We start from the raw sequence: 27,785 nt of genomic DNA, 5'->3' as shown, positions 1-27,785 counted from the left end.
CAAATAAATTAATTAGGGTGATGATATGCATCTCCGTTCACCAAAAGCTATGGTTTTGCTAACCCATTCACACAATAAATAATTTCTGAAAGGTTCTCTCCGTATTGTTAACGTGCGACATTTCTCCATGTGGATGTGGGGTAGTGTCAAGCAGTAAAGTGATAGAGTGGTCAAAAATATCCAGGCAACACTCAGGTGTGAGGAACCACTGCAGGTTTATTCACGACACCGGGAGCAGGTCACTAGCAACAGCATGTTCCAGTAACACTACTCAAAGTTCTCTAGGGCGAAGCCCCATCTTATGCATGTTAATTACATTAGTAATACAAATCACATGAGTACAATGGTCTTTTCCAAAAATCCTCATACATGCAGAAATACAACAATACATATACACTTCTTGGACATAGCATGTGATCCATGCACCATACGCAAGTCATGTGGCTACTCTAAATAAGTAGATAATTGGTCAATACAATACATACATCCTTCAGCATTCTCTTGCCATAGTCTAGTTCCTGTTGGGATATTCCTAATATTACTGCCTCAGGCAGAATACCCTTAACTCGTGACAAAGGGGGTCGCATGACCTTTATTAGAAAATCGTGACATGGAGAGAGCAAATGACAGACAAAGCAAAGTTGATGCACAGTATTGAATGTATAGAAAGCATACACAGAATATAAGAAAATTAAATGTTAACTATTTCTACTAATACTAGGCTAGTGACAAATGGTCAGAAAGGGCTTTAGTTTTTGAGATACCCCTACCGGAGGTAGAACTAAACCCAACAATGTTTTTCTCTCTAAGGTCTCCCATATATGAAATGGATTCTTGGCTAAAAATATATTTTTTTTATACTTATATTTACTGCTAAGAATTTACAGATTTTCTTATACACCCCAAAACCAAAAGAAGGACTAAAATATAGCATGTCCGTATTGGAGTTAAGGCATATAAATTAGTGCAGATCAATCACACAAGCTCTGAGAACTTTGAAACTTGTTCATGTTTATAGTCAAGAAGTTGCTTCACCTACTAGAAAAGACTGGATGTGAATATCTTGATGTATGGAATGAATAGAGACATGTAAACATACACCTAAAATAAGCGGACATGCAAAAAATTTATATCTATGCAGAATGTTTTCATTTACTTTGTAGCTGCTTTACCAGAGATTATCATAGAAACACATATGATGGCTTGTTGGAAAGGTGGGACTGTCCTGAATCCAACAATACCAAATATGTACATATAGTATGACGAATCAGGGTGTTCTGTCACTCAATGTATGAGGTGTCCAAAATGAAAGAAAACGGAACACTGGCAAAATACCTGAAGAAAGTAGTTAGCCCTTTGACCAATGTTGCATGTGTAATTCAACTTGATTTGCATTTCAATGAAAATTCTGAAATGTATATCATTTTTCCTTTTCACTAGTCTTTTGAATTATGGAGAATGTCTTACAGGCATTGGATCCAAAGCTTTGTATCATTTGTGGGAAACATTTTGAAAAGGGCAAGAAAAAAGATCCCTATGTCTAAAACCCCACAGTAGAAGGCCTCCAACACATACTTCTTTGCTCAGCAGAGAGAGAGATGGTGATGTCCATAAAACTCTGGCTCCATATGCAGATGATATTTCCTCCAAAATCAAAGTTTCATATCATGTATCATGTAGTTATACTGTACAACTACTGTAGTAAGACAAAAATCAGTGAGCAGCAGCAAGTTGCAAATCTTGAGAGTGAGAGCACATCTGCACCAAGAAGGCCGAGTAGGGTTGAAACAACATCATAACTGAGAGATTGTTTCATTTGTGGGAAGGCCAGCTCTAGATCAGAACCTCTGACAGCCATTTCGACTGGTACAGGGGAAATGTAAATTATTGGCCACTTGCGTATACAAGGAATTTGGTCTCTGCATTTATCCCATCCGTGAATTGGTGAACACACAGAGCACAAAGTGAACACAATGAGGTGAAGCACACTAACCCGGAGCAGTGAGCTGCCTTATTACAGCGGCACTCTGTGAGCAGTGAGGGGATGAGCAGTGAGGTGCCTTGCTCAAGGGCACCGTGGATGTGGGCATGGGAGAGCAGTGGGCATGGGAGAGCAGTGAGGGGTTAGGTGCCTTGCTCAAGGGCACCGTGGATGTGGGCATGGGAGAGCAGTGGGCATGGGAGAGCAGTGGGCATGGGAGAGCAGTGAGGTGCCTTGCTCAAGGGCACCGTGGATGTGGGCATGGGAGAGCAGTGGGCATCGGAGAGCAGTGCTCAACCACTTCCCCCGCCTTTTTCCTTTTTTTTCCTTCTGGGTCGGGGGTCGAACCGGTAACTCTTTGGTTACAAGCCCAAACCCCTAACCAGTAGGCCACGGCTGTCCCCAGTACCAGAGATAAGGTCCTTCGGGCAGCTTCTGAAAGGCTTGATACGTTCAAATTCTTTCATGCCCAGATCTCTTTTCATATGATGCCAAATACCATAAAATGTGCCTCGCACATTACATCTCTAAAAAAAGAAATATAACAGCAGCCATAGAAAAGAATCAAAAAAGCAGACCAATGTCTATAACAAAGCCTTTATTAAGCTCACTGAAGACATTGATAAAACAGTATTGTCCAAAGATATGAAAGTGAGGACTCAATTGTTTGACTGATAGCTATGACAACATACTAAAGACCATTGCTGAGCAAAAAGGTGTGTCAACACAAGAAATATAGATCCTGGAAACTAAAGGAAAAGCTGATACAGCATTACAAAGACAGGCTTGCATTTGTTCCATGTCCAAGACAGTCAGATCTGATCTGCTCAAATAGTATGACCATATTGTGCACTGAGGGAAGCTGCTAAACTCACAGAAAGAACAGTAGACTGAGACTACACTTCCACAGACAAGTCAGAGTCTTTCCAAAATCCAAATATTACACAGGGCTGCAGACATATTGAGGAAAAGCATGGATCAGGTAGAGCATGACTGAGTAATATGTCAGCAGGTGATTGTCTATTATGTTTCCAATGCAGCAAGTATGTACCCAACATCCTGTATGACTTTGTGAACTGGTGTGTTGATTAACATGGCCACAGAAATTACCAAACATGTGGTGAGGACCCAGCTTCAAAGGAGAATCTGTGTGTTATCGCAATTTGTCATGATCTCATTGAACAGAGCTGTCACATCCATATGCCAATCACACTGGGACTTCGAGTTTGGTAGTAAGACAGTCATCAATAAGCTCAGTGCAATGGGACACAGTGTTTCCTATACAGAAGTTAGGCACTTCTAGCCTGACGAGCCAGACCCACATTAAAATGTAGGGTCTGGGCACTCACCGTTCGCAGTGCTCAGTCCGAGGGGCGGGATAATCAGTTGTCTTTTAAATTCCCTCTGCGCGCAATAGGACAGCGCTGAGTCCCATGCGTTTTCCCACCAGCGGAGCAAGTTGGCTAGTTCAAACTTTTGCCAACTTAAAACAAGCTTAACTCGTGTCACACTGTTGGCCAACAGCAACATCCATCTTCTTTGTTTTCAAGTAGCAGGGAATTCAAGCCAAACCGTTGCAGCTCTGCCATCAATCGTTATGTTAAGCCCGCCTAACGACTCTATACACAATTTGATTGGCCTGATAGAAGTTTAATTTTTCGAGCTCACAAGCCAACGGAGAGTTGCTAGACTAGCCCTGGAAGCAAATGTAATTTGCTGCCGCTAGGGTGCGTCTAGATTTCTAGGCTAAGGCACTTCTCAGATCTGTTGCAGCAGACCAGATATCAAGGACAGAGAGTGGTGTCTACATCCCAACTGGCCCCACTGGAGTTGCTGAACAAGGAATTGTTGATGCAGCCATCGACAACTTTTACCAAAATGAAGACACCCTGGATGTGAAGCGTACAAGAACAAAAGGACAAAATGTACCTGTAAAGTTTATCTCCATTCATATCAAACGTGTTTAAGGTGGTGAGGGACCTCTGAACCTGAGGGAACCTGTGCTAGGCATTTATCGGCTGTGGAGACTTGGCCTCTTCGGAACACAACAGACGTCATAGCATGAGTTGTATACTTCCCATCCAGGGTGTCTTCATTTTGGTAAAAGTTGTCGATGGCTGCATCAACAATTCCTTGTTCAGCAACTCAAGTGAGAACAGTTGGGATGTAGACACCACTGTCCTTGATCTATATTTCTTGTGTTGACACACCTTCTTGCTCAGCAATGGTCTTTAGTATGTTCTCATAGCTATCAGTCAAAGAGTTGAGAGTCCTCACTTTCATACCTTTGGACAATACTGTTTTATCAATGTCTTCAGTGAGCTTAATAAAGGCTTTGTTATCATGGACGGATTATGAACTTTCGGGCCCCTGGGCCCAGATGTATTAAGGGCCCCCCACTAATTGTCGCATATGTGGAAGGGGGGGGGGATCCTCCCCCAGTACATTTTTAATTTGTTTGATGTGATTTCCTGTATTCTGGTGCATTTTGGGGATGGCCAGTCCTAAATTCAATCAGATTCATACCCTACATCCTGATTTGTTGATATTGAGGCAATGATTCCATGCAAAGGCTTGGGCTTCAGGGCCCCCTGATCCCTTGGGCCTGGGCCCGGTAGGCCCGTGCAGTAATCCATCCCTGTTTGTTATAGACATTGGTCTGCTTTTTAAATTTTTTTCTATGGCTTCTGTTATATTTCATTTAGAGATGTAGTGTGCATTTTATGGTATTTGATATCATATGCAAAGACATCTGGGCATGAAAGAATTCGAAGATATACATCTTCATCAAGCCTTTCAGAAGCTGCCCGAAGGACCTTGTCTCTGGTACTTGCGACTGTTCCTCTCTCCGTATTTGAAATGATGTTGTATCAGCCCTACTCAGCCTTCTTGGTGCAGATGTGCTCTCACTCTCAAGATTGGCAACTTGCTGCTGCTCACTGATTTTTGTCTTACTGCAGTAGTTCACGCTACATGATATGAAACTTTGATTTTGGAGGAAATATCATCTGTATATGGAGCCAGAGTTTTATGGACATCACCATCTCTCTCTCTGCTGAGCAAGGGTAAGTATGCGTTGGAGGCCTTCTACTGGGGGGCTTTGGACATAGGGATCTTTTTTGTTGCCCTTTTCAAAATGTTTCCCACAAGCTTTGGATCCAATCTCCATAATCAAAGAGACTAGTGAATAGGAAAAATGCAATGAAATACATTTCAGAATTTCATTGAAATGCAAATCAAGTTGAATTACACACAACATTAGTCAGAGGGCTACTGTAAGTACTTTCTTAGCTAGGGAAAGTAGTTTCTACAACTAACTGTTTAGCTACTTAGGGGTTTAGTAAGCAGTGTAGGCTACGGTCCACTGCTGGTCTGGACAGACAAAAGCTAACAATATTATTTTCCATTATTCAGTAATGACTTGACCAAAACAAAATTCAAGTGAATGTAAATATTTTAATAAAGGTGTTCCATTCCAATGTTAACTGATTCAATTGGATCTGTGTTTCATATGAAATGTATCATTATTAAATGTAAATATAGATCAGCACTTACCTTGCAGTAACAATGAATGTCAACATTCTTCTCACCATTGATAATGTGATTTGGACTTGAGACTGTATTTTGCCGGTGTTCTGTTTTCTTTCATTTTGGACACCTCATACATTGAGTGACAGAACACCCTAATTTGTCATACTATATTTACATATTTGGTATTGTTGGATTCAGTACAACCACACCTTTCCAACAAGCCATCATATGTGTTTCTATGATAGAAGGTAAAGCAGTCACAAAGTAAATGAAAACATTCTGCATAGATAATCATTTTTTGCATGTCCGCTTATTTTAGGTATGTGTTTACATGTCTCCATTCATTCCATGCATCAAGATATTCACATCCAATCTTTTCTAGGAGGTAAAGCAACTTCCTGACTATAAACATGGCAAGTGTCAAAGTTCTCAGAGCTTGTGTGATTGATCTGCACTAGTTTATATGCCTTAACTCCCATACGGACAGGCTATATTTTAGTCCTTTTTTGGTTTTGGGGTGTATAAGAATATCTGTTAATTTAACAATCTTAGCAGTAAAATATTTTTAGCCAAGAATCCATTACATATATGGGAGATCTTAGAGATGAGGAAAAACATTGTTGCGTTTAGTTCTACCTCCGGTAGGGGTATCTCAAAAATGTGGGGCCATTGTCACTAGCCTATTCATGTAGATTAGTATTCACTTCTAATACATATAAAATTATTAATAATCACTTCTATTTCATAAAAATGTTAGTAATCCAAAATTTCTCCTTCATTTCCCCCCTTTGGGGCTTAAGGCCACAAAGAAATTTTAGTAATCAAAAACAAAACAAAAAATCCAATTTCCAATAACATCGTCCAAAAACATTTCCGGGTCATCATATCAGGGTAAAACTCATTTCACATTTCAATATCATTCTCAGAATCCATTAATGTTAACATAATATTCAAGGACGAACCACCTAAAAATCTATCCCTGTCACACCTACTATGTTAAGGCAATCTTTACTAGTACACAGTCGAGATTCAGAGCATGCAGAATCATCAGAAGTCCTGTAGGGAAAAACACACATTTGAAAAGACTTTTCTTGGCACACCCAGCAGGTCTCATTTGTCCCTGCTACAGTTGTTCTAGGCTTTATTAGAACTAGATTTAGTAGATCTCCTACTCTGGAGAAGTGGGCATAATCAGTAAGAACACACAGAATAGCAACATTAGTCCCACTCTACTCCCAGTTACAAAACAACAAAAGCTCTATTCTATCTTCAACAGCAGAGCTGGCTTGGGTTTTTTAGGCCCTCCCCAGGTCACTGTCCAGCGATGATTAAATATCTAGCTAAATTAGAAATAAAACAGTGCTAGTTCAGTATATACTGATACCTTGTTTCTACTTTTAATATCCACCACTGATTTGGATGATGGATGGTTGAATCCACTAATTTAAATGGACACTGGTGTACCACACTAATTGATTTCCCTAACCTCAAAGGAATGACTTCACATGTGTACTTAGTAAAATGTGTAACAATCAGAGTATACTTCCCTTCATTTGCAGTTCAATACTTTCTAGTTGTAATGCAGGTTAAAACAGCAGGATCTTGCAACACTTCCCTTATCCCCGATGGAACATATATCCAAAGGCCTACTGGCGAAGTTTGCCAAAACCTTCACTGGTTAACCTTAAGCATAAAGTCACAATCCGTTGAGATAATGTTCCGGTTCTTTCACCACTCTGCAGTGTGACAGATGAATCCAAGAGTCTCTTTCCGCAATTCTCACTGCGGGGTGTAGACAACAGAACTTGATACGGTCCGCGCCACCGTTCTTCATTCCAGCGTTTTCTTCGAAAGAGTATCCAGAAAACTTTGAGGCAAAGTCAACTGCACCTGTTAAGAAACAAAAGATAGAGCAGCAATCAGTTCTCGCATGTAACCAGACAAAGTACCAACTACATTAGGTTAGGATTAGGTAACCTGAAATTAAAAGATAGAGCAGCAATCAGTTCTCGCATGTAACCAGACAAAGTACCAACTACATTAGGTTAGGATTAGGTAACCTGAAATTAAAAGATAGAGCAGCAATCAGTTCTCGCATGTAACCAGACAAAGTACCAACTACATTAGGTTAGGATTAGGTAAACCTGGAATTGGTATGGAACGTGCAGTCAATTTCATATGGGCGTAACCCTTTTGATCTTGATGCACGGCCTCTGAGGTAGAGGAGAACCAAAGGTAGAGCAGTCAACCAATTCCATCCCAGTTGTAGTAGTTATTTTAGTGAACTTATCTTTCATTCCATTTACATTCTGGCCATTTTGAAAACATATCAGCAATTACAAGGAAATATTCATAACTTTTGCATTTTGTTAATTGATCAATTGAATAAAATCCATTATAATATATTCAAACGGGTCTGATGGTGGTGGGTGATGACCTCCTTGGGCTCTCACTGTGGGTGCGATGTTATGTTTTAGACAGGTAATGCACATATCACAGTAAGCAGCTGCCGCGGTAGTGAATCCTGGTGCAAAATAAAGTTGTTTTATTGTTTTTACCATAGCTGTTGCACTAGCATGATCTAAACCATGAGTGACTTTAGCAACTATATGAAAACATGATTTTGGTAGAACAGGCTTGCCTGTTGGAGTATGTAGCCACAAATCATCATTATTCTTTTTACAATTTTTCCATTTTCTTATTTCTTTTGTATCTGCCGATTTTTATGCTTCTTTTAAAGCTTGACCTGATGTCACTATATCTGGTATTTGCAAATTCAAATTAAAAAACAATTGTGTTTTGTTCGAAAGTCTTAAAAACTCTGGTAGTATCCTCCTCTCAAATCCCCCTTCGCGGCACTTTTAGCAGCCGAGTCAGCCCTCTCATAACCAAGGCCGACCTCATCAGAGCCTCTAGTATGCGCTGCACACTTAAAGGAATTATCCGGAGTAAAATGCACTTTAGATCAATTTACGGATGATTGGAAGTACATACGTTGAGTTGACATCAAAATCATGTCATTCGGATGTGTTTTGAGAAAGTTAGATTTTACCGTTTTTAGTCAAAACTCGTTGGAAGTGACGAGGGCAAGTCATTTCGCCGCTACAAAACGCTATTTTTATACCTCTTCTACAGTTCTAAACAACATTACACTTACGTGGTAGTGAGGGTCCCTAAAGCCAAACCGAAGTATCCCGAGGTCTTTCACAATTTCGTTGCCGTTTTTTTTTTTTTTTTTTTTAAAACATAGTCCAGTATTTCTTTCGAAATTGAAATGAAGTTGTATGGACTGGACTATGTTTTTTTTTTTTTTAAAAAACGGCGACAAAATTGTGAATGTCCAGAGCGTGTTACTCCACACTCGGCAATCGACTCCTACGGACTTTCCCCTAAAGACGCCAGCTGCAGCAGCAACATTTCCGGAAAGGTACTAGCTTGATGAAATTCATTCTGGACTCTCTATCCGACCACATAAAGACATCGGGATACTTCGGTTTGGCTTTAGGGACCCTCTACTCACTACCACGTAAGTGTAATGTTGTTTGGAACTGTAGAAGAGGTATAAAAATAGCGTTTTGTAGCGGCAAAATGACTTGCCCTGGTAACTTCCAGGCTAATGAGTTTTGCCTAAAAGGGTAAAATCGAACTTTCTCAAAACACATCCGAATGACATGATTTTGATGTCAACTCAACGTATGTACTCCCAATCATCTGTAAATTGATCTAAAGTGCATTTTACTCCGGATAATTCCTTTAATTACTGCTACAGCAGAAGGAAGCTGAATTGCCTCCAGCAACAATACAATGAACTCTTTATGTTGTACAGGTTTACAAGTAGCCGTAAGAAAGCCTCTTTCTTTCCATATTGCTCCACAGTCATGAACAATTCCCCAGCAATAACGACTATCAGTGTATATGCAAACAGATTTTCCAGCTGCCAACACACAAGCTCGAAAAAGTCCAATCAACTCAGCAGATTGGGCAGAAAAAGTTGGAGGGAGTGAGTAAGAGTAAGCAATTAACAAAAGATTCACTGAACAAAAATGCTGATGTACATGAAAATGTAGCTAAAAATGTGGAGAATGCAATGCAATCAAGCATTTTGGACGATGTGGAGAGACAAGCCGGCAGCAGATTAAATGCTCGAGAGAGAGAGAAAAAGATGCGGTTTTAAAAGGACGTGCAGACCGAAGCTGCTGCAAGCAGGTGATATTTAGAAATTTATTTCACAAAATCCAAGACCAAGAACAGACAGACTATGTAACTGGACACATTGAGGCCAAAAATATTGAGAATTCTACAGGGAATGTTAATGAAGACGAAGGAGTGAATAGTGGCAAGAGGCAAGCCAAAGGCTGCTGACAAGGGCCCGACGCTAATTGTAAAGCAATTTACAAAAAATTAACTGAAAAAAAATGATGATGTGGTACATGAAAATTTAGCTACAAATGTGGAGAATGTAATGCAATCAAGCATTTTACATTACATTACATTACATTACATTTGGCTGACGCATTTTTAACCAAAGCGACTAACAACATGGTAACAGTTAAGTTTTAAAGCAATTCTCTCAACAATTTTAGGGCAATTTTAAAAACGGTAGAGTAGAGTAAGAATAAGTGCATCAGTGAGTGCTGCTTTTTAAACAGTTGAGTGTCAGTTCAAGACTGCTGGTAATTGCTAGGATCAGCAAGACTTGTTGTAAGTGGTGCTATGAGAGGAGATGTTCTCTAAAGAGCTGGGTCTTCAGGAGTTTTTTGAAAATGGAGAGGGATGTCCCTGCTCTTGTAGGAACTGGCAGTGTGTTCCACCAACGAGGAACAACAGATGAGAAAAGTTTGGATTGGCTGAGCGTACCGGTGGTAGAGCTGGATGTAGCGTATGTCTGTATGAGGGCATTCAAGTAGGTGGGAGCAGAACCGGAGACTACTTTGTAGGCAAGCGTTAGAGCCTTGAATTTGATCGACGGGCCGCCATAGGTAGGCAGTGTAGCTGGATGAGCAGGGCCCACGTGTGCCCTTTTGGGTTGGTTGTAGACCAGGCGCGCCACCGCATTTTGGATCATCTGAAGGGGTTTCACTGCGCAGGCTGGGAGACCTGTCAGGAGGGCGTTGCAGTAGTCAAGTCGTGAGATGACTATTGCCTGAACCAGAAGTTGGATAGCATCTTGAGTCAAGTAAGTCCTGATTTTCCGTATGTTGTAGAGTGCGAAACGGCATGACCGGGCAACTGAGGCAACATGATCTGAGAAGGTTAGTTGGTTGTCGAGAACAACTCCTAGATTTCTTGCAGTCCTGGTAGGTGAAACAGACAGGGAGTCAAATTTGATGTTGATGTCGTGGTGTACAGTGGGTCCCAGTTAAAAATTGACACTTCATTCACGATCATGGTGAATGGTGAAATGTAAGTACAACTGCAGCCGCTTGGGGGCAGCATAGTCCGCTGTGGAGTTCCACGGTCGAACCAGACGGCGCATTCGACAGCAAGGGCTGTGATTGGCCGAGTTTTCAGTGCGTTTCTCTGTGTTTTTAGCAGCCCCTGCAACATGCTAGTCCACTGTAGCCTAAGCCTTGTACATAATGTTAATCATAGTTTTGGATTCAGTGGCAAGATTTCTTGATTGTACAGAGTCTGTCTCTCAGTAATGTTTTAAAATGAGTGCTTCGTCAGCTGGCAGTAGGCTACTTTGTCGGTAGTCATGAGAAGTTCGCTTGCTAACAGAACATAAATATGCTGCCCAGAAACCTTGTGAATAGTTCTGATTTTTTTTACTACACTAACGAGGTTGAAATATAGACTTTGCCTACAGCATCTCCTTAACAGTAATGTTAACAAAATGACAGCATTCATATGACAAAGAAAAACGAATTCGGTCACTCAAGACTGTGCCACAGCAACCAGTGTAGGCTACAGTCCTACCCAATAGGCCTACTCGAAGCAGATAGCGTTGTCTGACGGTCGAGTGGGTTAATGCACGATTTCCAGAACAGGTCTGCAACTTTCAGGTAGTTCTGAGTTCGAATCTAGGCAGGAGCAGAGCCATATAAAAGCCTAGGCCTATTGTTATCATTGGCAATACTTGTTTATAAGACGTTTGGTGATTAATTGATAGCTGTTTTTGGGACACGTTAAACGTTCTTTATAATGAGCGCATCCGGGGAGTAAAACGACTGTTTCGCACTGTTACAACTGTAGGCTACAATGATGGCAATACAAAAATATGCGCGTGTTAGTTTAGTTGGTTTTGTGATTATTTGCACTTTTGCCTCATGTGTTTTCAGGTTTGAGGGCTTTTTTTGGCAATATTGACCTTGGTTAGACTCTGCATATGTTATTTCTCCGTATGGAAAATAAAGTCAATTTTCGACACACGTCTGTTATTAATTCAATAACAAGTGTTGCTTGTTAAAACATGTGACTAGTGAAACTCAAATGATTTTAGAAATATTTAGCCAAAGCCAAAAAGTGTTAGAGAGGAGAGACGCCGATGCAGCTCAGATGTCTTCTTAATTTTCTTTATTCTTTAGTAAAAGGTGCAGAACATTATTAAACTTTGACTAACGTTTCGATGTTCCTTAGTCAAAAACATCGACACATCGAAATGTTAGTCAAAGTTTAATAATGTTCTGCACCTTTACTGAAGAATAAAGAAAATAAGAAGACATCTGAGCTGCACCGCCTCTCCTCTCTAAAATATCTGTCCTGGCCTGGTTACAACGGATTGTGGCCAAGCGACAGAAGCGCTGGAGAACCCTCCTTTGTCTACCAAAAGTGTTACTTTGTGCGCTCCCCACTGCTTGTGAAAGAAGGGGATGGGGAGGGGGGGCTTTAACGTGAAAAAGCTTAATGTCAGAAAACGGCAACGAGTCGTTTTAGGCTACAGGCCTTCATAATGGTAGGCTACAGGAAGTGGGGGGAGGGTATGGGATGACCAGAGCCGTCATCTATCGTCTTTCCAGGCACACAGCTCGTTATATAGCCTATCGACTGCCTTAACAGATAGGCTGCTCTTGGGTTTGGTCTTACAGCGAACTCAATGCTCTTGTTGCTTGCAGTTTGTTAAATAAAGCGATGCCGATTACATTATTTATTTCTGATTAATTGCCTCTTTTGATGTATTTTGCAACATTTGCTTGTTAGGCTGGGCTACTGTCAATGTCCTGTACAGGTCAATGTTCAACAATGGCTGGTGTAGGCCTAGGCTATTAATCAATTAGGGACTGTTCGTTATTTATTTAATTAAGGGGCTACCGGAGGAGTTTTGGGAGCATTAGTCAAAAAAGACGTGACCCTCCCTCGCCAGCAAGAATTTTTTCTATGACCCTCCAAAGTGATTGAGAAAAAACGCATGACCCTTCCCAGTCCCAACAATTTATTGATGCCTTAGGCTACTGGGTCAATTTGGGAGCTTGCATGCTACGACTCCTTCCTTGAAATGCCTTGAAAAGGCTGTCGTTTGCACAATTTCACAAATAATCACCGGGACCGAAACAAACCTGTCAACTTTTCCGGGTTTATTATGTGATTTTAACTTTTTTCCTCGCTGTCTTAGGAGGAGCTGCAGGGCCGTCGCAGGGGGATGCGAGGCCCTGTCTTTAACTTGACAGATGCAAGGCCCTTTTCACTTACGTGCATGAAATCATGCGATAGCCATTTTTTACACATAGCCAAGGCTACCGTCGGTGTATTTTAATAGTAGCCTAGTCTAATAAGCTACACCAGCTTGCCTTTAAGAGGGGAAATTCAATTGTATAGCCTATAACATTAGCTGAGTCACATATTTGGCCATATGGTGTTTATTATCATAGGCTACATCACGAAACCAAATAGTGTAACAAAGGCTTAACACTTTAACAGGGGAATTAATTGGGCATGAATCATTGTGCTGAACGGTATTTGTCAATGAGCAGAAACACACACCGACATTCAAACTATTGATAAGATGTACTGGTCTGTATCTATAGGCTAACATTGGACAAATAAATGACACTGACTCGCCATATCCTGACTCAGGAAAAAAACATTTTCTTGCTTTGCCGCAAACTCAGCAATGAAATCATAGGCCAGTTTGCAGGTAGCCTAACGTCTTTTTTTTCATAGAAGGAGAGCCCAGTCTCTCCTGTGACATGGAGGTGCGCCAAATAGTTTTAATAGCCTGTTCAACTTGAAAAGCTTTGTTCACCCGATCCCAGTCACTGATCGCAATTTCAAAGTTCGGAAAGCTTCATCTTTTTTAAGTTTTAAGTGCAGTGGCCCCTATCTGCCCCCTTTGGAATTATATCTCGAGCCTATTATAAGGTCCAGTCGTTATGTCCTGGGATTCGATGTGCTCAAAAAGAAAAAGAAAAACACTTTTTTTATAGATGGTTATGAGGTGCAATGTGAGAGAAATTTGATGATCATTGATCGTTGTTTTGGGGCGTTAAGCCTTTTCCATAGGCGCCAGTGAAGGAGATTGAAGAATGACCATTTTTTATATGAAAATATTTCTTAACTACAAAAAAACTCAGTGTCAAAATCTCAGTGTCATTCAAACTCAACCCTCTTGTTGTTTTATTATCTTTTTTTAGATTTGTCGTTTGAACGCTATAAGCAGGCATGTTATGATTTGCAATTTAAGTGACATTTCTACAGTAGGCCTACAACATGCTGTTAGGCTGGGCTAACTGTCAATGTACTTGTACAGGTAAATGTTCAACAATTGCTGGTGTACAGGTTATATAATCAATTAGCTAAATCATTTGTCCAGCTGTTTAAACATTTTTTCGTGCTACATTCAAACGCAAAAGGTGCTTTGATATATTTTTCGTTTGAACGTCGGCAAGCAGGCATGCTTTGGTTGCAATGAATGAGGATAATTGCTTTTTTTTGCATTATTTTGAATATGACTCGCCCAGTCTCAACAGCACGTTTTTTTTCCACACGCTAAGTTCTAACACACATAGCCTACTGTAGGCCTATCCCCTCTCGCTTTCTCTCTCTCCATCCCTGCACACGGTGCTTTCTTAAAGGAGCTGCACCATTTTACAACAATTGCATCTACATTTTCATATTAGAATGTTTTGTCAAGTGTAAGCTTAAACTACCGTGATCAATTTAAGTTCCCGTGCCCCAGCTGCATCATGGAAGCAGTAAGTCAGTCGCATCAAAAATAGTAGTGGCACCCAAGTGACACCTTGTGGTTGTTTGTGTCAACTGCAGTTTGTGCCATTTCTGCTGAGAAAATGGGGTGCGTGATTCATGAAGGAACCCGTCCAAACTTAACGGGGACCCTCTGTATGGTAGGTTTAGCTGGTAGGACCAGTAGTTCAGTCTTTCAGAGGTTCAGCTGGAGGTGGTATGCCTTCATCCATGTAGCTATGTCTGAGAGGCAATCCGAGATCCGTGCTGAAACCAAGGGGTCATCAGGTGGATAGGACAGATAGAGCTGTGTGTCGTCTGCATAGCAGTGGTATGAGAAGCGATTCGAACGGATAATCTGTCCCAAGGAGGTGGTGTAGATAGCAAAGAGAACGGGGCCCAGCACTGAGCCCTGGGGGGACCCCTGCGGTGAGGTGCAGATAGCTGACCAAGCCATGATACGTTAAACGAGCATCCTGTGAGGTAGGATTCAAACCAGGAGAGAGCAGAACCGGAGATTCCCATGTTAGAGAGTATAGAGAGAAGGATGCGGTGATTAACCGTGTCAATGGCAGCCGATAAGTCAAGCAGAATGAGTACTGATGACGGAGCGGTCGCCCTGGCTTCTTTTAAGGCTTCTGTTACAGACAGCAGAGCCGTTTCGGTAGAGTGGCCGCTTTTGAACCCAGACTGATTTGGATCCAGAAGGTTGTTCTGTGAAAGGAAGTCAGAGACCTGTTTGGAGACAGCTTGTTCAATGCCTTTGAATAGAAAAGGCAGGAGTGAGACAGGGCGGTAGTTGCCCTGGCTTCTTTTAAGGCTTCTGTTACAGACAGCAGAGCCGTTTCGGTAGAGTGGCCGTAGAGAGAAAGAAAGATGCGCATTTCAGCGCGGGATTGCGAATAAATTATTACTAAGTATTGAGCATAATAATAAAAGTCCCGCAACTCTAGCCATCATAATGCGAGAAATTCCCACACATTTTACAGCGCTGTCTGACGTTAATCTAATAATGGAGTGGCCTGAATGCGGGACTATTGACTGGACGGACCAACTCTGACTTCAATTGAACCCCATGCAGAGACACACACACACACACACGCGAGCGCAGGACCACTTTGGGGGTGCCTCTCTCTTTTTGTTCTCTCTCTCTCTCAGCAGGATTTGTCACCGCTGAAGTCAAATTATAGCCTATAGGTGCTTCAACATCAACTGCTATCGACAGGAAAGGAAAACAAACGTTTAGCGATCAGGAACCGTCAGGAATTTTGCAAACACAGAAGTATGACAGCCTATAACGCGAGAGAACATGGATGTGTTCTCCATTTGAGGAACGTTATAATCGGACGTAAACAGACAGCTACAGACACGGAGCGCACAGTAGGCCAACTTTCACTTTCTGTGCGTATTCATTACGTGAAAGATAATTAGTAGCAAAACAGCGATCAAATATTACATGGTAGTGAGTTTTGTTTTCAAATGTTTTCATGCATGTCTAGATAACGGGTGAGGAATATTTAGGAGACTCGTAAATCCTCAAATGATGGCTGGGGTCATTTATTTAGGCTGCGCAAAGCACAGCACCTTTATTTGGCCATGGCTTGTATTCGAGTCAGCTATAGGCCTTTTATTTCTTGCGTTTTATTGTGAGACATAGGCCTACTTTTCGTTTGGAGCAGCATACCGGGTAGGCTATCAAAAGCAGATGTTCAATTTGAGATTTAGCTAATTTACATTTGGACTGTTTGATTATATTGCTAAATATCGGGACTGATGACCATTGAAATCTGTGGGGTATTTCATGGCTCACTATTAAGTTTCATGTATGAAAGTGTCGGGATTTCGATTTCCATCCACTTATTGCAAGATAAGGTATCCGCTTTTATTCATTCATGGAACGTGTACTGTGCTGCAAGGGAAACCTTATTCCGTATAGCCAAAGAGGTCTAAGATAGCCTAAATGTAGTTATTTTTTAAATTACTTTTTTATAAAATTAATAGACTGATGCCTGGCAGCAACAATTGTGTTTAAATGTAGGTTACTGCTTCAGCCTCTAGGTCAGAAGGGGGCAGCATACGACTGGTAGCTTGAGAGCAATGAAAGCAACGTGTTGGAGACTCATGGTGTAGGACAATGATTGGCAACAATATTAAACCAACCAACAATATAAAATATTAAGAAGAGCTCTTTTATGAGTTAAATTGAAACAAAATTATACTGGCTTTTATTTGTCCAAATCTGAGGCCCGGCTATAAATAGAATCCCGGCCATAATTTGAGGATTTAGGTATGCACGTGTCTTTCAGGCATAGCGCAAACACTAATGTCTGACTGAAAGCAAAGTCTTTTTAGGCAAGTCCCTTCACTCGGCCGCCATATAACAACGCTTTTTGGGCACTCATCGGGCATCCTATTCAGCAGAAATGCGCGTGCGCAAGGCTTCACGACACCAATCTTGCTCCAGCGGCGAGTTCACAACACATGATTGGCAAGATGTCTTCACAACACACCATATGATTGGAAAATACGTTAAGGCCCACTGTAATGATAAATTGAGAAGTTGCTGAATAAAATGATTCATGATAATGCAGATCTTTGGCACCAACACAAGACACACAGACACATCTGCCCGATTCCAGCCTTGCTGAAGCATCCAGATCATCAATCCTCCACCAAATTTCACAATGGGTGCGAGACACTGTGGCTTGTAGACCTCTCCAGGTCTCCGTCTAACCATTAGACGACCAGGTGTTGGGCAAAGCTGAAAATAATTGGACTCATCAGAGAAGATGACCTTACTCCAGCCCTCTATGATCCAATCCTTATGGTGTTTTGCAAACCTCAGCCTGGCACTTCTTTGCTTCTCATTGATGAAGGACTTTTTCTAACTTTATTCGAATGAGTTCGAATGAGACGGTCATCCCGATTAGTGGAGAGTAATTTTTGCCCTCTGCCGGTCTGTAACGTTTGTTGTTCCCAATGTCTGCTGCTTGACCTTGTTCTGATGAACCGCCATCTTTTACGGATAGAAGCAACCTGACGCTCACTGTATCCCTCTGCCAGTAAAGCCACAATTGAAGCCTTCTTTTCCCCACTCAAGTTTTCTTCAACAGACACTGGAATGGAATGGCTGTCATACATGTAGAGATGCTGATTTCAGAAAAGTACTATAATGCACACCCAGGTTTAAAACATATCTTACACTGAATGTTGACTAGGATGAATTACATGTACAGCAAACAGGTAACTTCAGAGTAGCTTTAAACAAAGTTGTGCCTCATCATCTTATCTTAACATCTGCAACTGAGCAGGAGACAGACTAGTCTAGAGGCATATGCCTGGATTCAGGGGAATCTAGAGCGGGGGGAATGTCTCTGATTTCGAACAAAGCTTTTTTCAATAGCCAATCTCGGAGAGGGGGCAGACTTTGTTGAGTATGCACATGTACTGGGTGTTTAATGAAAATACCGCCGACAGCGGACTAACAACCAAAACGATGGCGTTTAGTTAGCCTTTGTAGCCATCTCTGGCTAGCCTTTGCTTATTAGGCAAATAAGACATAACTTCTGCAGAGGTTTAAGGCAAATGTTGTCACAAAGCATCTTTAAAAATCGACTCTAAACATGCTTCAATTATGTTTGTATCGGTAGCCATTTCGCACTGGTTTCAGTAGGAACTTTTCCCCATGAACACAACAGAAGTGAGATCAGTGGGCGTCTCTGAAAGTAGCTGTTTTCCGGTTGTGAAGGTTTTCGCCGAGATGTTCGTTCAGCATGATGCAAGCTTCTGGGTACCCAGATTAGAGACAGACCGGTGTCTTGTAAACTCATGCAGGATACCTCACTTTTTTCTATATATTTGTCAAATACAAACAGTGTCTGAACACAGTGTGACCAGAACACCAAACAAGCCTATTGCAGAGGCGTAATTACACTGTCTTTTTTTTTCAGCAACCATTTTTTCAGGAAGTACTGAAAAAGGAGAGCGTGGAACAACTAGAAACTGATGCTGGATTTATTCGATTACTGGCTAGACAGATTAGACCTTGTCATTACAGAGCTGGAGATATTATTTGTAAAAGGAATGAGTATGGAGCAGAGGTACTGTATAAACAAAATCTCTTTTTTTCTGAGTGGATATAATACTTTACCCTGTATGGTTGATACTGTGTTTGTGTGTGTGTCTCTCTCTGTGTTTGTGTGTGTGTGTGTGATATTACAAAATGTCTTTCAGATGTATTTCATTGACAAAGGAGAAGTTGATGTTTTATCTATAGATGAGTCAAGTGTTATGATTACACTAAAGGCAGGACAGCACTTTGGAGAAGGAAGCTTATTGTTTTCAGAGCCAAGAGCAACAACAATAAGGTATTATTTTTACTTAGTACACTTTGACCCCGTTCAGACTGCAGGCAAAAGTGGCCCAAGTCTGATTTTTTGGGGGATCAAGTGACCAGGTCAGACTTCTTCAGAAGTAGTGTGAACACTCAAATCTTGCCCAAATCTGATTTTTTCAAATCAGATTTAGACCACTACCATATGTGGTCTTGAATAAGACCCAGGTCTGATTTTTTTCAATGCAGACACAGTGTGCAACCAAGGCGAATTTGATGCAACATTTACGTCAATCTACATCGACATTTGTCACAATTATGCGCTGCGGGCGTTAGCTGATGTTATTGTTCTTTTGCGCATGCGGGCCAGTTTGAAACCGCAAACAGTTAACACTGGAATCTGATATAGGCCAGATTTAAAAATGTAATGTGAACAGCCAAGCAAAAAAAATCTGGATCTGAGCAAAATATCCCAATTGAGCATTAAGACCTGCAGTGTGAACGGGGTCTTTAACCAGTGTAATTGAACAGGTGGAGCCACACCCCGTTCACACTGCAAGTCTTAATGCTCAATTCAGATATTTTGCTCAGATCCGAAATCTCAGATTTTTTTGAACAGGGTCTTAACATTCTGAAACCGCTCTTAAATTTGGGTGCAGTTGGAATTGTTGCTTGTTCATTTATTGAAGTGCCAGAGTATGCTCAGCATGCTAGGAGTGGCAGTTAGCAGACATGGGAGACTCCAGTCACATGACTTGACTCGAGTCACATTGTTTAAGACTTGAGACTTGCTTGATCAACATGTATAAAAGACTCGACTTGACTTTGACTTGCTATTCATGACTTGAGACTTGACTTAGACTTGAGACAAATGACTTTAAATGACTTGACTTTTTATTTTTTTCATAGATATTAAGGAGTTAACTTTACCCTTTTAGAAAATCTGCTTAGGTGCTGTTGCATGCGTCACGCGAGCGAACCTGTCATTGTACCAAGTGACGCGACAGACCAACAGCAAGTGCCAGATCAAATGAGACAGACTGAGGTAAGCTAACTTGCAAATATGGAAGGCTCTACGTTTATACCAAAACATAATAATGTTTGGCTTCACAGATTATGTATCTGACTAGTCAAAGGAGAAATGAACAGCAGTCTGCAAGTGTGCAAAATAGCGACATAACCACCACCACGTAGATTTTCATCCGAAGTTAGTCGTTTTAAAAACGTAACGTCACATTTGAGTCATGTTAAGAGTTGGCTTTGAACCTATTATGCTTTTTATTTGTGTGAAATGGCAAAGTGAAACATTTTCTTGTCTAAGTTTAATCTTGATATATAGCGGAAAAGTTTGCCAATGTAACCTAAAGTAAGCGCCTCTCTTTCTCCCTCCCTCTTAAACACGTCCCTGTTCCATACGTTACAGCAGTGGTCACCAACCTTTTTGAGCCCAAGATCCCTGACCTCGCCCTGAACAAAGACAAGATCTTCCGTGAAGCGTCAAAAGAGAATCAAAGCTAAAATACTTCCAATTTAAGGCCTTTTATTTAGGCAAATGTATCAGGTCAAAAATAGCCTATCACATCCTCCACCCCCTTATAGGCTACAGTCATAAATGAGATAACACTTGTAGTCTTTATTTATGATTTTCTAATTGGAGTAGGCCTAAGTGTTTGTGACAACACATCATGATAAATTTGCTAATGTTTGATCGCTGTTTTGGTATGAAGCATCTTTAACGTAATGAATGCGCACTCTAGGAAGTGAAAGTAATGTGGCCAAGGTCTACAATGCGCTCTGTGTCTGTAGCTGTCAGTGCACGTACGTAATCGATTGCATTCTTCAAATGGAGAACAAATTCCTGACAGTTCCTGATCGCTAAACATTCGTTTTCTTTTTCTGTCAGTTAGCAGTTGATATAGAAGCCCCTAGCATAATTTAACAAGTCCTGTTGCGAGAGAGAGAGAGAGAGAGAGAGAGCGTACCTGCAAAGTGGTGCTGTGCCCGTGTGTGTGTCTGCATGTTCGGTTCAAGTCAGACGTTGGTCCTTCCGGTCAGGGGTGTAGTGGGCGTTGGACGCGGGGGAACGCCGTCCCCCCACTTCTTGGACCATTGTTTTTTTACCATGGATAACAACGCATCACGCAAACGTCTCCAATTAGGCCTCTTTGTCATAAAATTCAAGAATGACCGTCATGCTGTAGCACTCCACCATGCATAAAGACATTAAAAACTGCGCAGATCGTCATTCCACGTTACCCGAAAGTAGCTAGAGAGCCAAAAGTCTAGAAAACCATAGATTATACAACTGCCTGTATCCGAATCTAGCAAGCATCTTCATGGCCCACTGTTGCAATTCCTTCGTTTGTGTTTTGCAGAAAGCAGGTACAGTAGGCTAATCCAGTGGTCAAAATGACACGATAAGCATGTGTGAGTAATGCAAGTGATTTTTATCGAGGGAGCGCCAATATAAGTGATAAGGCTATTTAACCATAAGTAGGCTAATGAGGACCCAACGGTGAACCTGAACAACCGTACAGGAAAAATGTACAATTGGTGCAGCGTGCAGCTAACCGGACTCTCGCCAGATGAATTTTGTTCCGCCTAGCTCCACTCATCCATCTGGGACCAATCCATTGGAGTGTTGCTTCAGAAGGCTGGGCCTAATCAAAAAATGCTTGCATATGATTGAATAAGCCACTTGTCCGTCATCTATTGACTACTCACTCAACTACTCACATCGAAGCCAACCCGTGACGCTGATAACAGTCTCACAGTTGCTTCTACGCTATGTCACATCTATGAAACTCCCGCCCTGCGTCCTGATTGGCTGTACCATAAAATCGGGTGCAGAAATCACTCTCAATGGAAGAGGTCCCAGATGGATGTGAGTGAAGCTAGGCGGAGCTAAGCGGAACGAAATTCATCTGGCGAGAGTCAGGTTAGCGTGCAGCTACTTCATCCAAACAAAAACTTTTCAAATGACTGCCACTTGCCTGCCCAATGTTCTTTCTGTTATTCTTTTGTTTTATTGACTGTGCACCTCTGCATTTTAATTATTCGCAATGACATTCATATGACGCCCCCTTACATTGAGCTACACTGACCACACAGCGTGTTGAATGCGTGAATCCTGCTTGTGCTATTGTTATTGCTATAGTTTACGCGTGGTAATGAATGAAGCCATGCCACGGCATGTTATGCGTCAAGAAGATTAGACTACGCTAGATTACATAGGCTACTCTACATTATGGTTTGTCTGTTTATTGTATGATACAACAAAAGTAAAAGCTACAGACCATATTCATAGACTTGTGTAGTTTGGGTGAAGACATTAGGCTACATTTTGAAGCTAATCCATGTCATTTAATTGTTTTTTTTAAATTCGGTTTCATGTTCACAAAAGCTGGTAACAATTTGGCCTTGGCTTATGCACTGCACTTATTATTACTTATTATAATTACTTATTACATTTATTTTTATTACTTATAGCAGTTGATATAGAAGCACCTAGCATAATTTAACTTCAGCGGTGACTAGTCCTGTTGCGAGAGTGAGAGAGAGAGAGAGAGGAGCGTACCTGCAAAGTGGTGCTGTGCCCGTGTGTGTGTCTGCATGTTCGGGCGCGTGTGCCCGTGTGTGTGTCTGCATGTTCGGGCATGTGTGTGTGTGTGTGTGTCTGCATGTGTGTGTGTGTGTGTGTGTGTGTCTGCATGTTCGGTTCAAGTCAGACGTTGGTCCTTCCGGTCCCGCATTCACGCCGCTCCATTATTAGATTAAAAGGTTATCAGACAGCGCTGTAAAATATGTGCAGGAATTTCTCCATTATTAGATTAAGGTTATCAGACAGCGCTGTAAAATATGTGCAGGAATTTCTCGCATTATGATGGCTAGAGGTGCGGGTTTTGAATAAATCATGCGCTATACCCGCAATCCCGCGCTGATTTTAAGACCCTGTAAACGTTGGCGACCATGCAGGAATTTGGTGACTGTTTTTATTTTTCCTGTTATTCTCGGGATCTACTGGGCAAGTCCTAAAGATCTACAGGTCGATCGCGATCGACGGGTTGGCGACCACTGTTATAGGCATATTGAAACAATAATAGGCTATTTTATAATAGGTCTACTTGAAATACATTTATTTTTATTCGTATACATTTCATCTTCTTCTATAAACCGTTCAGATGTAGGTTATGTGGCTTGAATGAATGCAATGTCTATTTGTTTGTTACAAATAAAACTCCAGCAGTTCATAACTAGCCTATTGTAGCTTATTTTAAAAATGAAAACATGGGTAAATCATCATGAATTTCAATGATTTGGCTATGACTTGACTTGACTTGCTTGACCCAAGCTATGACTTGACTTGACTTGCTTGACTGTCACAAAAAATGACTTGGACTTGCTTGAGACTTGAAGGTTAAGACTTGAGACTTGCTTGTGACTTGCACATGTGTGACTTACTCCCACCTCTGGCAGTTAGCGAACAGAATGTCTTGTTTCGAACAGACACTGCATCCTGGTGTCAGTAGGTATGTGGTACTGAATGTTTTCCTGTCTGCAGTCAGATTGTCATGTTGTATTTTAACATTTTCTTTTATGCTTCATATGTTTGTTGGTGTTTTTTAGGGCAGGAAGCAACTGTGATCTGTTCACACTTTCAAAGACTAGCCTGGATGAAGCTATCATATACTATCCAAAAATTTATAAGGAAATTAAGAAGGCTGCTGAAAGAAAGCAGGTGGAATTGATTCAAAATAGTATTTCTAGCAAAAAGAAAAAGATGGGTAAAGACAAAGAGTTTTCATCAGATGACACAGGATGTAAGTTGTTTAGTTTTTTCCTCTTTCATAATGGTCATTCTGGTCCAATAAAACTGCTTAAAAAATATCTGTTGAAGTTGAACAAAACCTGCTGGCAAAAGCTGGCCCCTACTTGGATTTCTCAGTAACATAGCCATATCTGTTTCTGAAACAGGTAGATTTTTAATAATGTAGCTGTTTTTTTGACCATGTGCGGTAGCTTCAGCAGAAGCTAGGTCATTCCACGTCAATTCAACCAGGGCCCACGCACTTAGGTCTCAAAACAATTCTGAAAAAATTACCAGGTGTACCTATGTTACCCAGGAGAGACACTGTAAAATTACTTTTATGTAAGATCAATACTTTCCAAGATACAGCCAGTTTTACAGGGGAAGGGGGGTGTCGATTTTGTTCAGCCTCTTTTTTTTGTCAAAGTTCACAAGCCCAAAGCACAAGAACTAAACCATGTAGGAGGCTCATTTTGCATGCTGGTACAGCTATAGGAATAGTACTGTATGTAGCAAAATTTTCACGTTTGGTCTGGATGATCCTGCATGGTCATAGCTGTCCCTCAAAGTTGATCAAAATTGTATTGGAGTTTTTGGCTGGTCTCTGTTTAGGCCTTCAGAAGACATTTGTACTAACATAGGCTCTTGATTTATTTCCCTTACTGAGATAAGTAGAAACACTCGCAAAAAAACCCTGAACATGGGCAAAATGCACCATTGAGATCAATATCTTTTGTATAGAGATACCACAGGTTACTCATGGTGCATTTTGCCCATGCTTGCTCTCCTACACACAGTTGCGTTCCGTCAACGCATTCCAGTGGGTGTTCCCGACGGTAGCTATGCAAATGACTTGAAGTAAAACCGTAATGTGATTGGTTGGTGCCGTCCGTAGTTTGGCTTGATTGGCCGGTGCCGTCTGTCGGTGCAGCAACCATGGAGGTATATATAACTGGAGAGAGTGACTAAGTCCCGCCCTCCATACAAATGAATGGTGGAGGCTAGGCTAGTAAATCCGGCCAATTCATAGTCAACGCCATATTGAACACTGGGGCTCAGATCCAGCGCCAGTCGGCTCTGACCATGTGCCAAGTTCTAAAGCTGGAAATTACGCATGGACCAACATCGATTTTTATTGGATATTCTGTAAAAAGAGAGTCGTCCTCCAGTAAGAGGGTGGCGATAATGCACATACTTAGCGCAGTTGTGCTTGCCACGTAACAAGAAGAAGAAAAAAGTTGCGGGAACGCTGCGTGGAGTCCAGTGGAGTAAGCCCTGAAGCGCAACTTAATTTCATTGGATAACAGCGGCTCTAACTAAGAGCGGTCTGCCTGACGTCCTGCTGCTGCAAATATGCATTCGAACATGACGTGAAATATCCGTTGTCGAACTATAAATAAACTTTTCGGTTTTTAGTGCCATGTGTAGCGCATTTTTACAGTCTGATTAGTTTGTTTTTTATGTTATTGTTTGCCAGCATGAGCGGACAATTACGTCCCCAACTCTAAAATGTGGTGTCTGGAAATTCTTTTGGTTGTACACCGCAGATGGTAAAGTAACGCTAAAGAGAATGTAGTCTGCATATACGATATCCAATCTTCGCACTCACCTGTCGAGTTAGGCTACCATCCAAATGAGGCAGCGGAGTCAGAGGCACAGTAGACGGCCAGCATCGCCAGGCGTCCAACATCGTATGATTACATGCTTTCCGTAAATCCTACATTATGTCCGGGGTCTGCTATTTACTTAGGCTTCGCAAAGCACAGGTATTTATTTAGGGTAGCCTTATTCGAGGCAGAACTTTATTTCTTACATTGTGCGTTTTATTGTGAGACATGCGTTGTTTGGAGCGGCATACTAGGCTATCAAAAGCAGACGATTTTCGTTTTTGGTATGGGATTTAATTTACTTTTGGACTTGTAATATATAGTTAAATGTTGAGACTGATGGGCACTTAAATCTACGGGGTATTTGATGATCACTGTAAAGTTTCGTGTAGTTGAAAAAGTGTTGGAATTTCCAGCTGTTTATTGTGAGACAAGGCAGTCCCTTTCACTCATTCATTGAACGTGCGCTGTGCTCTAATGGAAACCTTATTGCGTAGCGAAGTAGCCTAAATTGAGTTATTTTTTTAATTATGCATGGTTTACTTTTTATTAAATTCGTAGGCTGGAATGCCTCGCGGCAATAATTGTGTTTAAATGTAGTAGCCTAGTGCTTCAGCCTCTGGCAAGCTCCAAAGGGGGCGGCTATGAATTGAGAGCAACGTGTTGGAGACCCATGGTGTAACGAGACAAGGGCTTTATGCCACTGTTGTGTAATTACAATTATTGTAATTACACATAATTGTGAAAATACAATTTTCCTTATTTGTCATATGATGCATAAATGACCATAATATACACGTCTTCTCATAGGCTCCTCAAGAAATACGCACTGAATAACGTTTGGCTGTAGCCGCCGGATAGATCCCCGTCCACCAACATGTACGCGCATGAGAGCTCGTGCCCAACACGGATTTTCGTGCATGGAGCTGGTTCCAAATGCTCCATGCGGCGCCATACTTGAAAATGGCGCATGCTAACATGCCGAAGCTAATCTGCACGCTCTTGAACCCCTGGCAGCAACAGCTGAACTTCTCAACGCGAGCGACGGGAGAAACGCGACGCGACGGACCCATAATTCAGTTCGGCAACGGATGACGTAAGCCCATGTAAAGTAAATAGGCGTGTTCGACTTCGACTGAGTCTGACTTGGTCTGGCTTTCTACGTAAACGTGATCTTCAGAGGCTAGCCGGGAGGAGCTACAACAGAGGGCAGCTCATCCCGGACAGGCAGGCTACAGTCTGCCTGACGTGACTCGCGGGAGACATGGCGGGAGATATCACGGAATGTTGTTTGCAATAAACACAGCAGAACTTTCATTCTTACTCATTAAAATGAGCATGATGACTGACGAAATAAATTCTTATGATGTAGTTTAAATAAACCACTGTTGTCATACAGTTAACAGGCCTGCATTGTAGCACATAAATTCAATATCAAGTGTTTCCCATATATGTGTGTCTATCTATTTAGCCAACAGCAGAAAATGACAGAATATCCAAACGTTTTCAGTAGGCTAGCCTACCATTGTTGCAGAAATCACGTATAAGAAGGTATCCCTTCGATTTCTGTTTATTTTCGCATATTCCAACATAAGGAAGCACCATGAGACTCTCGTCATAATAGTCATGAGGACATTCCTCCCAAATGGCCCTATCACGTCTTTGAACGGACGTCATGAGGGCGTGTTTTAGCTCGTGCAGCTCGTGGAAGGCAACTGCAAGATCTGACTGCAGGCTAAGACTCCCGCGATATTTTAAAGTCATGTGACATGGTGTCACGGTGGTAAGTCCCTCCCCAGCTGACAGAAGTCGGACAGAATTTCTAACCAGCAAGCATTGCGTCCATCCCAGTATGCATTGTGTTCAACCCAGCATGCATCACATCAAGTCAGATCTGCACAGATCTGCCTCAAGTCGAACTCGCCTATTGGGACGCACACAGCTGTGTGTAGGAGCCATAAGAGCCCTAACTCTTGTTGCAAGTTGCAAACATATTCAAGTGAGAGCTTGATTACTGATTATGTAGTTAGCCTCACATGTTGAGCATTGTTGTGTCGCGCAAAGCTCATCATTGCGGTAATAGATCTAGGCTGATTTATTGAGTGCAGCTACGATCAATGAGTGTGCTCTCTGGAGAACATTGAAGTGAACATGGTGAAATATCAATTGATATGACCTTTATAAGGATAAAAATAATATTATAAAAGCTATAGATGACGTTCAAAGGATGTTATAGTAACGTCATTGACATCGGCAGATGGTCCTCTGCACGTAACTTTAGGTCTCAGGAATGGACCAGAAACGTAGCCACCAACCACGTCGCCGCGACCTGTGCTCTATGTGCTCACAACGTCGTCGTAGCGTCACAAGAATGGACCAGAAAGACATTGCAACCACATTTAGGCG

At 41.6% G+C, this 27,785-nt stretch overlaps 1 protein-coding gene across 3 annotated transcripts in view; it reads left to right on the top strand.

The window, feature by feature from the left end:
* Window positions 1-27,785, top strand: part of LOC125310242 — a 200,385-nt gene that overhangs the window by 85,308 nt on the left and 87,292 nt on the right. For all 3 annotated transcript variants that reach the window (XM_048267470.1, XM_048267478.1, XM_048267462.1), the window contains 3 exons: window positions 18,583-18,732; window positions 18,866-18,999; window positions 23,592-23,785. In XM_048267470.1, the coding sequence (XP_048123427.1) occupies window positions 18,583-18,732; window positions 18,866-18,999; window positions 23,592-23,785 (478 nt within the window). The remainder of the gene's footprint in view (window positions 1-18,582; window positions 18,733-18,865; window positions 19,000-23,591; window positions 23,786-27,785) is intronic.

This window comes from Alosa alosa, chromosome 2, assembly GCF_017589495.1.
Source record: "Alosa alosa isolate M-15738 ecotype Scorff River chromosome 2, AALO_Geno_1.1, whole genome shotgun sequence".
In the NCBI taxonomy this organism is placed as follows: Eukaryota; Metazoa; Chordata; class Actinopteri; order Clupeiformes; family Clupeidae; genus Alosa; species Alosa alosa.
The sequence above is the reverse complement of the archived record's forward strand: the minus strand, read 5'-3'. Positions and strand labels throughout refer to the sequence as shown.